This window comes from Anneissia japonica, unplaced genomic scaffold, assembly GCF_011630105.1.
Source record: "Anneissia japonica isolate Jap-2015-1 unplaced genomic scaffold, ASM1163010v1 scaffold1165_len1893470_cov193, whole genome shotgun sequence".
Classification (NCBI taxonomy): Eukaryota; Metazoa; Echinodermata; class Crinoidea; order Comatulida; family Comatulidae; genus Anneissia; species Anneissia japonica.
The window spans coordinates 1,158,198-1,173,892 of NW_022709613.1; the positions used below are offsets into that span (position 1 = coordinate 1,158,198).

Consider the following 15,695-nt stretch of genomic DNA (forward strand, 5'->3'; position numbering starts at 1 on the left):
CTGATATGACGCACGCATTCAACCCATGTACACTAGGTACACACACTGTGTCGTACGAGTCCATTCCGCTGTTCGTGAGCGTTTAGCGACGTAACACCGTCTGCTGACTATCGGGGGCAGTCTGAGCGACGATGACGTCTGAGCAACGATCCGTTGCGCACGCCAGGCCGCGTTGCGAAGTTCTGATAGAATTACGTCGGCCGACGACTATCGGCTTTAGGCGACACAAACACATTTGGACGCACGTAAAAAATATTTTGGCGACGCCCGTGCATCTGAACGCACACACACATGATTAGATGACGTCTACATTGAAAATAATTGAAGAGAAGACAAATGATGGAAGGACGGATGTTTTATTCAATGAATCTCATTGATACAAGTTGCTGCATGCTGGCTCCAAAAGAGCATCTTACAGTGAAATTTAGAGTAACTTTAATATTAGAAAACAACATACACTTACGAACTACAATTTCAACGTTTGAAAATCATTAAATAAGCGAGATTGTAAATGTGGCAATGACTCCGCAATGATTCACGTTCATTTATGTTATTAACAGATTACCGTTCACTGCATAATGGGTCCTCAACCTTATAATATGATGCAGCTTAATAAAATAAAACCATCTTTACATATTTTTCCCATTAACATTTCGTTTTTGTATGAACGTGTGGAACGAAAGTGGTAAGTCGCTGCATTTTGTCACTTATTTTCCATCTATTAAGGGAATGTTCTCAGAGATTTAACAAAAATTGCATAAAATCGTACCAACGTCAAACGTATTCCAAGCGCTTTCATCCTCATCAATAAAATAAAAAAAACTTTAAATTCTTAAGACATAAATTGAATTGTTATAAATATTTATATATATTTTTTAAGTGGCCGGAAAACTTAGCTGTCATAGAACAAGAAAATATTTATAAGTAGGTCTATTTAAGTAATTTTTTTTATTTATTTTTGTTTTATTATTTTGCGTTTGTTGAATATTATTCTGACGGGATCTCTCGTTACATTTACCAGTCATAAAAAAATATTAAACCTGTCAACGCTTTATCGATGTTCTTGATAACAGTTACAAAACAAAATATTATACAATGGGGATGTCTTGTGGGATACGGAACTGAACTTCTTGTCTACATACGCAAGTGAATAAAACAGAAAGCAAGGACATTTTTTTTACAGCAAGTAAACGTGTGCGTTACGCCGATGGATATTTCTAATGGTTTAACGAAGAGATGATAGACCCAGTACGGTGCTTAAAGACAACTGGATAACCACCGTAGGGACTACGAGGGTCACATCTGTCATAATACGACCACTCAGAGAGACCACGTGATCCCAAGATACTCAAATAAAGAAAGTTACGATCGTATAAGTTGACGATATAGACCTGATTCTGGAAGTTTCTTATGGAAAGAAGTTTAGAAGGCACAAAGTTTATATCTTCCGAATATCAGCCAGACTGCTTTATGATTCTGAACTTATTATTTTATTCTTTTCTTATGCTAACTTTCTGTGTAGTCTACGTAACATTACAATATTATATTATCAATACTTAAATCCTGTCAAAATTTTTTCGTGACCAAAATTAAGTCCACTCCTCAATAACTCATAAGTTTATGGAGAATCGTTTCCATCCTGTAAATGAACCTTTCCAGAATGTCAATCAAACTTAACCACAGACCAATTAGAACAGGCTGTGGATTATGCGCACATCCTACAAGCACACGTTGTCCCTCAAATGCATGTGTTTACGTACGTTTACACTGGCGTTTTGTGGAGCATCAGCAACAATATTGAAGGACTGCGAATTAGCAAAAGGTCCATTGTGAGTCAATGTTGAATAAAAATACTAACAATATATTTCACAACAAAAGAATAAATTATAATAACCATCATCATAATTATGAATTCAATAATAACAAATTAACAATTTATGCTGTTGTATGATAGGCATCACTATTTTGTAATGCATAATTGATTCTTCTAAGTTTAGGCTTAGTGTATTTATACACTAAGAATAAACAGTAATTTACTATACAAATTTTACACTTATTTTCTCGAGAGTACATTATGTCAATATAAGATGGACAGAGTTAATCAATGGCAACCAAGTATATCATATTAGTTAATGAATTCTTAACAAGTTATTTATTAAGTTAAATTTTCAGATCATTTCTGCTTATTTTGCTTTGCTTTTCTTCTTGCGGGCCCGCACTTTGTGCTTCTTCGTCTTTGAGTCCACTATTGACTGTGCTTGTTTTTTCAATTTATCCCGAGTCACGATATCTTCATCCTCACCGCTATCTTCTTCATCTGCATTATTAAAACAAACACAAGACCATGTATTAACTTTAACAAAACACACCAAATTCATTTGCAATAACATCCAAGTTAACCAACAGTAAATTTAAAGCACAGAAGCTTTAAAGTGGTAGTGCACGGATTGATGTTAAACAGAAGTAGAGTTTTAGTAGCAGCAGATGCAGCCTTGGCAGCAGCAGCAGTAGAAGCAGCAGTAGAAACAGCAGTAGAAGCAGCAGTAGTAAACTGCAGCTGCAGTAGGTGCAGTGGTGGCAGTAGCAGAAGTAGCTTAGCCGCAGTAGTAGTAGTTGTACAGTTTTAGTAATACAGTACTCTTAGTTGTCAGTAGACCAAGTAGAGTAATAGTGCAAAAGTTACAATAAACACCTTATACTGTCATCATGTCTGTAACATCAGCCAATTAGATGTGCCAATTTAAAAGTGAGCTCAGAATGATATCATATTAACACCAAATAACACTGTCGCTTTAAAATTGTAGCAACAGCTTCGGATCCCTTTGTAGAGGATGATAATAAATTACAGTACGATCCACAAAAGCTAAATAAATATTGAAAGAAAAACAATAACATCTTGATAAATTCTATTTTATGGACGGCGAACAGGTGAGAATTAATTCTCAATATCTGGTTGCTTAACAATATTAGTCTTCTATCGTCAATAAAATTTTCATGATTCAATTCAACATACATTTTTGTTATTAACAGTTAGTGAGCATAACAATGATAGAAACAAATTATATTTTGTGTAAGGTACAGTAACATTATTTATGGCTTGAATAAAATAATACATCTGGAGAAATCAATAAACATAAATAGTAATACCATTGTATCCTGTGAAGTTTATTGATATGCTTGTAATTGTATTTGAATGGCATCCTACCTAATTTTCTATTCAATATCTTAACAAAAAATGTTTACTACAAATGAATCAATAAAGAAAGAATTGTTCTTTTGGTGAACAAAAGCATAAATATTTTATGTTTGTATGGCTTGAATGACTGAACCAATAAAGAGATAGAAACTTCATTAGAGCTTCTTATTTATACACTCAATTCAATTCATTCATTCTTTATAACAGTAAACTTTATATGTATATATACTTTTACATAAAAAGTTTACCATATATATGGTCATTGCAAAAAAATCAAAAAAGATGTTCAGGTAGGCAATAATAATAATAATAATAATAATAATAATAATAATAATAATAATAATAATAATAATAATAATAATAATAATAATAATAATAATAATAATAATAATTTTGGCTACTGGCTCTCTGGTGTGACGATCTGTTTCTTACACAACATTCGCAATACCATCTGTGCCTGCACGCTTTACATTGAGGCCCAGTGCAGTATCTCATACAGATACAGATAAGGCCTCAGGGACCCACAGCGACTGGAGTGCTGCATCTACTATGGTCAGTACATCCCCTACTCTTTTTGAGTAATGTAATGAGTTTTTTTTATGCAAATGTACTATTGTCCACACAAAACCAAAATCTCAACGCCCCATCCGAAAGATAAGGTAGTTAGAGCAAAGTGTCTTTATCCAAAGACACAAGCAAGAATGACATTGATAAGTTTCAAACTGTTGTCCAGCTCGTCCAATCCCTTATCTCTGCACCCTCATTGGAAATATGTTATGGAAAATGTTATAGTTTTTTACACTTGCTTTAATATTGAACACAAAATATACAATAATTATTATTAAATAAGTTACACAATTTCAATTGGTTATTTTTGACAAGTTTTATAATGTCTTTTTTTTTAATGAGCAAACTCCTTCTGAATTAAAAAAAACAAAACATGAATTATCAATTATAAATACAGTATTTTGTATGAATAAATTGTCAGCCAATACTGAAGCTATAGGTGAGTACATGTCCATTAAAATTTTAATTTACCCCTACTGATATTAATTATTCATTTTAATTAAAATTACAATAATTACCATTACAATTTCAACTTAAATTAGTGTCATTTGTAGTTTTTATTACCTTTACAATAATCGGAATTATAGAAATTATATACTGTACAGTAATTCAACATTTTTTCTTTTTGGTATTGTTACATTTCATTCATTTATCATCTAAGTAATATTCTGTATTATTTTAATCCTTAAAAATACAGGATGAAAATTAAATAAAAAATATAACAATGTGGATATAATTAGAAAAGGAATAAAATCTGATACGCAAAGAAATAAAAACTGCAAAATAAGGACATGTTAAGAAGAAACATAATTGTAAAATGCCATGGATAATTGTAGTGAGGGATTTTATACCCAAGCCACCTACATATCAGAAAAGGTAAAAGAACTATCTATGACAAACCCACATATCAGATGTCACAATACAGATTAAATTTCGTGTTGACAAGCAATTTGAAATGTTTTTAATGGAGGCAACTTTTAAAACGTCTACATCATTACAACTGGGACCGTTAGTTCATTTCTAGCTTGATCTCTAGAGCATCTTAAAATGAACACTATGGGGAGAGTTAAAAGGAACAGGCACGAAGGCTTATGATGTACCATCACGTCAGATGGGTGAGCATTCTTGTCAATTTACTTTTGATCTTAGTATTATTTGTAGGGTATGCTTGGGGGTTATGCGCATCAATTGCCTCTTCGTTGGATGCTATGCTATTTTTTATTGGTTACAAACGTGAAGAAAGGATGACTAACAGCTACGCGTGTGCCATTAATCTTAACGTCGAAATCCGTCTATTGGTTGCAACTTATACAATAAAATAAATAAGTGGCAATGCGGTTATAAATAGGGAAATGAAAAGATTTGTAGCACAGAGTCTGCACATGTGGCAGTTCAAACAATTATGAATATGTCAAAACTAAGCAGTAAAAGAACTGTAGCAGCATCTCCGCTATGCCACATGAATTGTGGCAGTGTGAGGATGTAGTACTATCATCAAACAACAGACTGTAGCAACATGGACATACTAAAACAGGAAACGACAGTACAACCAAAATATAGTAACATGCACAACAACATTGGCAGTGTGATATGTAGGACTAAACAGGGGCACTATGGTCTTCATTACTTGCCTTCCAATCCCAAACTCCTGGGTTCTTGCAACAACAAAAACATTTTACTCCAAAAACACTTAAGTTCAATAAACTTCTCCAGAATCAAAGGTAAAATTAATCTGTTTATGAAAAGCGTTAAAGTGACGTAGGATGTGATGAAAATTATTAGGTTTAGCTAGCACTCTAAGTGTGTCATCAACAAAAACAAGTATAAAACCTAATGCCTGGCAGGCATGGTTGATACTGGACGAATTTCTTTGTATTCAGCCTTCAGAGTGTGTCGACCGAAACTAAACAACTGACCAGTCAACCTTTGTGTTCAATAAGGCGGGGCCAGGAATAAGTGCTCCCCACAAACACACAAGAGCTTACTTACAGTTTCCCACTCAGCCTTGTTTCTCTACACATGGCTGTCAGTTTGTGGGGCCAGAGAATAAAAATACTTGAATACTTTAAAGTGGCAGGGCTTAGCTGAACAGTTATTGGTTATACAGAATTGATGATTCCGAAGTATAAGCTTCACTATGTGAATTGTACTCATAACAAAATGAACTTAATAATATGAACAAAAGGTTCATATAAAAGCAATGTAGAACATATTTAAAAGACAAATTAAAGCAACAAATGCCAACCACATCAGCAGCATTGCTTTCAGTAGGTTTAAAGGTTTTTCCAATCAAGAGAGGCAGAGATTAATTTAAACTTCATTGAAATTAGTCAATGTATATAGGCATTAACAATAGGCTTACACAGCTATCTGTCTATGCTTTCATTCAAGTTTAATGAATTTATATTTAATTATTTAAATAAAGGTTAATGAGTATTAATGATTAATGTAAACTTCAAAATTTCCTTCGCTACCTCTTGGAACTAATTATCATTATTACGTAGACGTTTATGATTTCATTAAATTAGTGGATTAAAAAAAAAAACCTCTTATGATGATCAAATTATCTTTGGTATTATATATTCATCAGACAGAGTTGCCAATCTTGTATTCGGTGAACAGGAGTGCTTCAAATATAATTTTGCTACAGTAATGGGAAAAATGCTTCAGCATAGTACATGGATATAATGTTATTCAACTAAAAATAATCATTTCAGATGGTTAACCAGGGCCAAAATCAATGGTTTAAGCATGAAAAATTCATTATTATGATTATGATTATTATTATTATTATTTACACTTAAAAAGTTGTCTATCTAAACATTATACAAGTATGTTGGGCTCTCCTTGGTTTTTTTCTTAAAAATCATTAACAAATCAAGCATGTCTTTTACAATTGTTTCACTTTTGCTACTTAGGTTCTCCTTCCATAACTGTGGTTTTTTGGTTAAGTTGCTTCCTTCCAATCCAAGTTCCTTGGTTCAGTGTTTACTTTATCAATTGTCTCCCTAACTTTAGCTGGAATTTGGCATCACAGCAAAATACAATAATATGTGTTAGAAAATTCATTAAACCACAGTGGTTTCTCACAACTTGGTACCCAAGTGAATAGTTTGTTCTAGTAATAGAGGGCACTATCATCATACAGTAAACAGATATTAATCATAGGTTAGTTGTGGAGCGTATGGCAGGCAAATTTTGTTGTACACAAATCAAGATATCGGAGTTTGTGTCTGAAACTGGTAAATTGATCGTGTCCTAGGTGAAAAAATACAGTAGTATATTTATGTATTCTATTCCCACCCAAGAGTATAAGTACGTACCTGGTAAGTTTGAATGTTAATGCCTGGATTACTACATACAGCATAATTATAATAAGTTGAGTACAGTATATGTTCTATAGGTGTTTAATCAAGTCACCGGGGTAGTAATAAAAACCGCAGACATTGGCACAAGTTGTATTAAGCCGCATCATTATTATTAGACCAAAGGTTTGCACGGTATTGATTGCAATATCATATTTATTGAGGGTATTCATCATTGAACCAAACTGATTCTTATGGGCTAAGCATAAAAAAAGGTAATTCCTTGTCAAGCCATGGGGCTCAATATGGGCAGGAGCTTATCCCCAGTTCCAAGTAGCGAAAAGCGGATAAGAGCATGATGCTATGGGCTAGCATAATAACCCAAATATTGTGAGGGTATTATATGTATCAAGCAAAAGCGTAAGCAAGATTAAAGGTATTTGAATTGATTTGGTTTTTTTATTTGGCATAATAAAAAATATGTACAAAGATTAAAAAGCCAAACATCAGAATACAATACAGCATAAAATACAGTATAAAGACCTAAAAATTGCTTTAAGTAGATAAACCATGGAATAAATATAAAGATATAAAAAGATCAGAATATATATACCATGTTTGCTATTACAGTATATCCATTTTCATTTATTTTTTCAACCAGTTTGCTTTTATGCAGTATGGTGCCAGAATTAAATCAAAACAATTGAGGGCGCTAGCATCTTAATTAAGCAAACAAAGAGTTCAATATTGTTTGAGAACAGGTAACCTGCTTAGACTCTGAACAGGTCATCAGAAACCAGACATAAGCATAACTTACACTGTAACAGATAGATCAGCGCAAAATTACAAAAACCAATGCTTACGAATATGCAGCTACTAAATTATTTGATTAAATACCTGCATGTTTTTCAGGTGTAAAATCATGATAACATTCATCAATAAATTTCAAATAATCAGCAGAATTGACAACTGAGATGAAAGGAAGAAGAAATTAAATGAAAATAAAAAGAAGATTTATATATGTTACTCAGTAGTATATTGCATGCAATAACATTGAAAGAAATAAGATAAAAACAAAATCATTTAGAAATGAAAGCAATTAAAGGCTCAATAACAGATGAGATATAAAAATAAATGACAAAATGAATTATGCAAAGAGAAATAGATATGGAATTGCAAATAATTTAATCCAGGATTTAAACAGATTAAAGTAATGAAATGTATTGACGTGCATTCCCGATGACATGCATAGTAAAAGCTCTCTACCCACTAAATTTATTATTCTACTAAAGTGCCCCCTAGGTGGATAATACCAAAACATTCTCTAAAAGTATTTACATATAATATATCCAAGTCATTCTATACACACCAACAAAATCAGCCATTAACGGAGTGTATAATAAATGATATGTGGATAGAAAGCACTTAATATTTTCTTGCTAACATCTGTATGATTGTTGCTGAGTACATGGCTTGATCACTAAGTGCTGCACTAATATTTTTTCGCCGTAGGGAAAGAGAGCCATCCTTTGTATGAAAAGATGGTGATTAGACACTGTAGATTTGTATGGGGAACGCTGAAATAGAGGGAGGTAGACTTACCGTCATATACGTTGTCCCGCTGCTGGGTAGTTGGCAACTTGATACGTGTGTTGTATTGTGGAAGGTTTGTCTCATAGCCAGCATGGTACTAGTAAAAATAATTATTAATTTATAAATTAAATATTACATATGAAATTATCCTTTATTTGAAAAAAAAAAATGCACTTTGTTTGAATCAGAAGGTAGCATAACACTTATTTTATATTGTTTAAAACATAGGTTGTGTAACAAAAAAGGTATGATGCACAAGTGTTGTAAACACCATATAGACCCTAGCATATATTTGTATGTTTATGTATACCTATGTATGTGTGATATAAAATCATGCTCAAAAACATACAGTAGTGTATACAAAATGCACATACACCTACAGGACACACATGTGTGATTATACATGAGTAAACACATTTACAAAGTATATAGGTGGTCCAATATACAATAAATAAGTTAAGTATATGTGTGATACATTAACACATATCAAACACAAATTGTAACGGTGTGTAAAAAAAAAGAAGATGTATTTGGTACAGACATATAGTTTATAAACGTACACCAAGTATGTGTGTATTCCGGTAGTATACACACATATTATGATACATACATGATATGGAAGTCAAATAAAATTCACGAACAAAATACTAATATTAATGCCGATGATTTTTCATTAGCAATCTTGTTAAACATAAATCATGGCGCTTGCTGAGAGACATTGATTTGTGGACTTTCGAGTAAGTTGACGGATTACAGGATGCGTCCACATTCCAATTACTCTTGCCACTCAGTTCCCCGTAGATTACAACTTGAGGCAATCAATTCTCATCGACGGTCACATTTGCTTTACAATTAATAACACTGTCTTCTCTTTTTTCCCCTCTTTCAACCATTTGACTGCTTTAAAGATACATTTTCTTGTCATGTGCTGAGGTAGAGATTGTGTAATTAGGCGTTCAGGAACCCTACCAATAACTCACTACAGATTACCGTGCATTAAGTTAATGAATATTTCAAATTTCGAAATAGCTAAGAGGATGCCATTAGACTGGCATTCTTCTATCTCGTATTAAATCAAAGAATGATTGCACAAAAACCCTTCACAACACAGATCAACTGAAACAGTAAAACACAGCATTAGTACTGGTACTACTAGTAGCAGTTACTTATTAAGTAATACCTATTTTACCAAGTATATAAGCCTTGATTATAGAAGCCAACGCCCTCTATAGTCTTCATTTCAGATACTACTAGCCTTCATCTGAATATAAGCCCAGGGTATATACAATTTTCAAAAACTGAATGCGCCTGAACTGTTTAGACATCCTCCTGTAAAGACTAGCAATGAAGTTTCCTAAGCATGATATTCCACGGATAAAAAGCATCTGCACCACCAAACAAGCATTGGGCATATAAGGTTATTTTTAGCCACAACAACTTTTAAAACTAAGAATGTGTTTTGAAAATAAGCTGAATCTAGTGGTCATCAAAATTTTGAGTAGCCAGCACCACCTCCCTCTTTTCATACTCGGTAAAATACAGTTGTAGTGGTAATTTTCATTTTTTTTTTTCATTGATTTAAACATTATAATTACCTCTTCCTGTTCCATTGTTGCCAAGGTTTCTTCAATGTCTTTATCGCCAAAATCTTCCATTAGTTTCAACAGCTTCTCCTCGCATCTAGAAAGCAGATCCAGAACATACTCATCGGAATCAGGGGAAAGTTGGGCTTGTGGTACATGACCTTTGCTCTAAAAAATAAAAACAACTGAGTTAATTACAATTTAGTTTATCAAAGAAAAATAATTTTACCTGTTTGCATAATTGAATTGTTCAATTTTAACATGGAGAACTTCAACTTCTAGGCCAGGGGTTGGCACAAAAATCGGTTTTTTATTTAACACTGAGAGCCACACCCAAACTTTGATGTTTACAGTTTGCTTCCAAAAACCTTCATGCACTGCTTTTATACCACTTTATTCTAGGTTTTAATATCCCATTTACAGACGATCGGTGTCAGGCCGTAAAAAACAAGCTGTTTTCTAGTCAAAACAGTTTGGCAGGCCGCACACACAGGGTTTTTAATTCATTTTCGCGGACTGCAAAAAAATCACTGTCGGGGCACATGCAGCCTGCGGGCCGCACCTTGCCCACCTGTTTTCTAGGGTATATTTTATAGAAACCATATAATGGTATTAATAAAATGTAATGTGGCCTGATTAAAAAAGTGCTTATGACCACAAAAATTATTTTGATAAACTGCCTGTAATTTATATTACTTTTCTTTTTTCCTCCTTTGGGGAAATGCACAAGGTCTATGACTGCCTGTTATGGTGTCATGCACTTTTTCAGGCCTGATTGTAATGCATAATTATATTTTAAGCCATACTTATGCTTCAATTGTACATTTGTGGTACAACATTTTTCTCCATTTTTGTCATGTAAGAAAGACAATTATCGATTTTTCCATGTTTGGCGATTAATAATTTTCTGAATCATAAATTTCCAACTTAACAATATTTTGATAATTATAATACTATTACGATTGTGATAAAGACTAATAATTATTCTATTTCATGGTTCCTTCATTTTATTTTCTGTGGCTTGTCATCATATTTTGTGGCAGAAGATAGCAAAAAATGGTTCAGCATAATTATATAGTTTGATTAAAATCACAGGTGTTTTCATAAAGTTACATTTTATTACCTACAGAAATATAAATGGTTTAGAATGGTTCAAACCGTTCTTATTTGATCCTTGTTCAAAGACACTTTTTTTCTACCTATTTTTCTTTTTCAAAATAATTTTTCTTTCCTAAATATACACATAACAAGTTATGGCATCATAGCTACAGGAAACTTGCATATATAAATTACAATATAAGTTATTTAGGCTTTCCACTACTTAATTATTATCAATATTATTATTTACATTGACTAGCACCTTATTGTTATCATTAATTTACTTTATTGTAATTGTTCATCATTGTAAACTGTCAGTAAATTGAATATTTTCAAATACATTTTTTTATATTTCAGTTTTCACCATAATTGAAAGTCTGTAATAAAAAAAGTTTAATAATAATTATATAAACATATAATAAACAACAAAAGCTATGCTATTAGAAATGCCAGACACTTGCCTGAATGGGTAATTGCTAATACTTGTAATTGATTTCTTTTTCTTTTTAAAAATAAAAAAAAATCATGTTTTATCTTGTATCTTTGTTGTTCACATCCTGCATGCACCTGATTAAACCATGACCTGGGTTTTATGTCACATTCTTTTTATTGTTTTTAAAAATGAATGATTCAATATAACTAGTAATAAATAATAAAAAATCACAACTAGTAATAATATTATAATTATCGTAGGAAAGCTTGTAAATACAATGCTGCAATTTAGCTTCGGCTGCCATTAATTGTACAGAATGTATAAAAGATTTGAATTGAATATGATAAAGAAGAATGATTTAATAATAATCATGATTGGTGTTGAAAGAAAGCAGCTTAGCTCAGTCGGCTAATCTGGAGGTAGCCACTGTGTGTGCGCTGAACCATGGAGATTTCTAGGTCCCCAGTTCAATTCCCTTCGCTGCCTCTCCTTGTGTTTCAGCTAGAGGGCTGAAATACAAGTTACAATAGCGCACCGTCTTTCGGATGAGACGTTTAAGCAGTTGGTCCCGTGTGCATTTATGGCCCATGTGCACGTTAAAGAATGCAGTACACTCTTCGGAATAGAGTAGGGGATTGTCTCCTGGTGTACTGTCCAATCACCACCAGAAGGACCCCACTGGAAATAAGTCTTCTTCTAGACTTTCGTGGGCTATCCTTGGTGTTTACACCAAATAAGTCCAATCCAATCCAATCCAAGAATCAAGTTCTAGACATGTGACTTACTGCTTTCAGATGTTGTAGCTTATCTGCAAGATGTTCAACTCCTGATTTAACACTGACAAGAATTTTACTGCATTTGTCCAGCTTCGTCTTGGAGCCATCCCGTCGCTCCTCCTCTTTCTTCAGATAACCCTCAAACTCTTCCAGCATCCTCTGCCCACTAAAATAGCACAAATGAGAGACGCCAGTTGTATGATTTTGAAACATGATTTATGGTTGTTTAAAATTGATTACAGTACCATCAAGTGGGGGGAACTCATCAATTAATGAATACTCATGCACTATTAAGCATTTTATGTACATCAACAGATTTATAAAATACCTGATTGACATGCGATGATGTATGCAAGGAGAAATTTTGCATTGCATCGTTTGGAAGGTGCACGTCACAGATACTAGAAACACAAGATAGAACTCTACACATAAAACTTTATTCCCACCATGCACTGAAATGCATGGTTGGAATACAACAAATGGGGTGCAGCGCATGTAGTGATATAAAAAAAACTTCTTAGTGATAGAGTTTCCATCATTAGCAGAAAGAGAAGGGGACACTGCGCACGTTGCGTAAAAGCTTTGACATAAATCTGCTTCACTTTTTTTGCTATGCGAGAGATCTTGTGTTTCTAGTATCTTTGGTGTAAAACTACCATGAGTCTCGTGTAATATCAATGTAAGAAAAACAAACATCACAGGTCTCTAGCACTACCTAGATTTCAAGTGGGCAAAGTGCAGCATTCATGCAAAAGAATGGTGATTTCGGTAGGATATCTTGGGAAATCTATGTAACAAAATGCTCTATGTAACAAGTTGTCTTTTGTGAATTGAGTATAAGACAAGTAACTATACTTATACTAATGTCCATAAAAATTAAAGTAACGATAATGATTGCGAGCCTGCTTGAGAGTAGAACTAAACATTTTGGATTCTTGAAGCTAAACTCAGGCTCTTTCATGATGCTTGGGGAGGGGAAATGTTTTAACCATGAAAAAATGCTCTTCATATTACAGGATTAAACCCAGAACCCTGAACTGGAAGGATGGGCATCCCTACCAGTATACCATTTGGCTAGATGCTTACCTGGACAGCTTAGCTTCTCCTGAATACTTCATCTCCTCAAACTCCAGTTGTAACTTGGCCTTGTCCTCTTTGAGTCTTACCAACTGCTTCTCACCTCCTTCTTTCAGTTCTTCAAGATGTTTGGTTGTGTCACCTTGCGACTCAAATCTTAGTACAACTTCCTATTGAAACCAATTAAAATAAACAGCAAAATGATAATGATGCCACAGTAACAAAGCAAAATATGTGCATTTATTTATGTATTAAAAATAATTGAATAACAAAATTACTAAAAATATAACAAATTATCTATTGCTGCACAATACTAGAAGTGGTTAAAAATACAAAGTCTTACCCCAAGGTCAGAGACTCCAGTTGCTTCTTTGATGGTAAGGAACGCTTCCTCGTATGTGCTTATCTTCTTCTCTTGATCCTCACCACTAATGGTCTGCTTCTGTTCTGGTGTAAGGTCATCATGTTGAATTGAAGAGCGAGCAAGCTGTAACAAGAGCAATAAAACAAGATAATTTACCATCAATGTTCATAAAAAGTAATATTCCAGTAATTTTTTAGTAAAATATATATTGTTTTAGAACCCCAGTTATTTCTTTGTAAATTGATCAGATGGTGTCCAAGAAACAAAGAATGAATGGATAGATTTATTTAGTGTAAACACCAAGGATTACCCACGGAAGTCTAAAGAAGATCCAGTAGATTCCTTCTGGTGGTGATTGGCCAGTACACCGGGAAACAATCCCTTACTCTTTTCCAAAGAGTGTACTGCGTTCTCTAATGTGCACAAGGGCTAAGGCACACAGGATCAACAGCTTAAACGTCTCATCCAAAACACGGTGTGCTATCGTAACTTACAATTTAGCCAACCAGCAGAAATACAAGGACAGCAGCAATGCGGATTGAACCGGGGACCCTAAGATCTCCACGATTCGCTGCACAAACAGAGACCACTAACAATTTAACAATTTAGTCAAATGAATAGAAGAAAGGGGTGTAAAATTTGTAAACTCTAAATAACAAGAGTGGATATTAAAAATGGGCGGAAAGGCATGAAATTAGGCCGTTTGAGTGGGGCAAAATATCTTAAATATCATACACTCCTTCTCAGGATACCAAACAGCAAGATACGTGTTAAGTGGTCTCTACATCAGACACCCAATATGCTTACCCTTCTTTGCTCAACCCTCTCTGCATGTGCTCTCTTCTCCTCAGCTTGCTTCTTCAGTACTGCAAGTGCCTCTTCTCTTTCCCTTCTTTCTCTATAAACTGTCTCCTCGTGTTTAGCTAGTTCAGTCTGCATAAATAATATATAAAGAAGATTCAATATACTACTATTAAAAATTAACAAAGGATGAAAACACAAAGGCTGAAAAGAAAACATATGAGAGTGAACATTTGAAATAGCTTGGAACCACATGGTTTAAAACTCCCACATTGAAAAACATATTAATGAGGAGAATGGATAATTAGAGAGCCACCTTAGCAGCATTGCCAAACATCAGAATGGGGGGGGGGGGAAAAGGGCAAATTAGAGGGCTATTGGGAGAAACCAGTACCTTAGCAGCATCTCTGGAAATCTGTGCATCTCTGTTCATTGCTTGCAATTCTGTCAGCTCCTGCTTTTGTTGTTCAATCTCTGCTTCTAACGAGTCAAGTTCATTACCAAATGTAAGACTGTCTTTGATCATCTGACCTTGAATGGAATGGTAGGTGCTATTGATATGCACCGCTTCATTCAGTTTCAGCACAGCTTTGTCAAGTCTGTTCTCAAGTGATCGCAAGGCCTGTAAACAAGATAATAATGCCAGACACTTTTACATAATAATATAAGCAGTGGCGGCTCTAGGTTATATTTTCTGGGGGGCTAAGTTGTCCGACAGGGGGGCTTGAGCTCGTAGGCTCGAGCTGGAGGAAGGGGTTGAGAGGGGGCACCCCTCCCAAATGAGAATTTTTTACAGAATATCAACCTCTGGATGACCAAAAATGGCACTCTCAGACTGCGACAGACATGTATTGGCTTGGTGTGGGCCTATTTTTATATGTTTTATGGTCTGACTGCCCGAC

The 15,695-nt window shown here is 34.1% G+C and overlaps 1 protein-coding gene across 1 annotated transcript in view; it reads right to left on the reverse strand.

The window, feature by feature from the left end:
• Positions 1–337: 337 nt before the first annotated feature.
• The window catches only part of LOC117106822 (coiled-coil domain-containing protein 151-like), an 18,429-nt gene continuing 3,071 nt past the window's right edge, over positions 338–15,695 (reverse strand). The window contains exons 4-11 of the mRNA XM_033248289.1: positions 15,188–15,415; positions 14,800–14,925; positions 13,972–14,115; positions 13,638–13,798; positions 12,561–12,717; positions 10,257–10,412; positions 8,671–8,758; positions 338–2,317 (exon numbers count right to left, since the gene is read on the reverse strand). Of these exons, the coding sequence (XP_033104180.1) occupies positions 2,184–2,317; positions 8,671–8,758; positions 10,257–10,412; positions 12,561–12,717; positions 13,638–13,798; positions 13,972–14,115; positions 14,800–14,925; positions 15,188–15,415 (1,194 nt within the window). The 3' untranslated portion in view covers positions 338–2,183. The remainder of the gene's footprint in view (positions 2,318–8,670; positions 8,759–10,256; positions 10,413–12,560; positions 12,718–13,637; positions 13,799–13,971; positions 14,116–14,799; positions 14,926–15,187; positions 15,416–15,695) is intronic.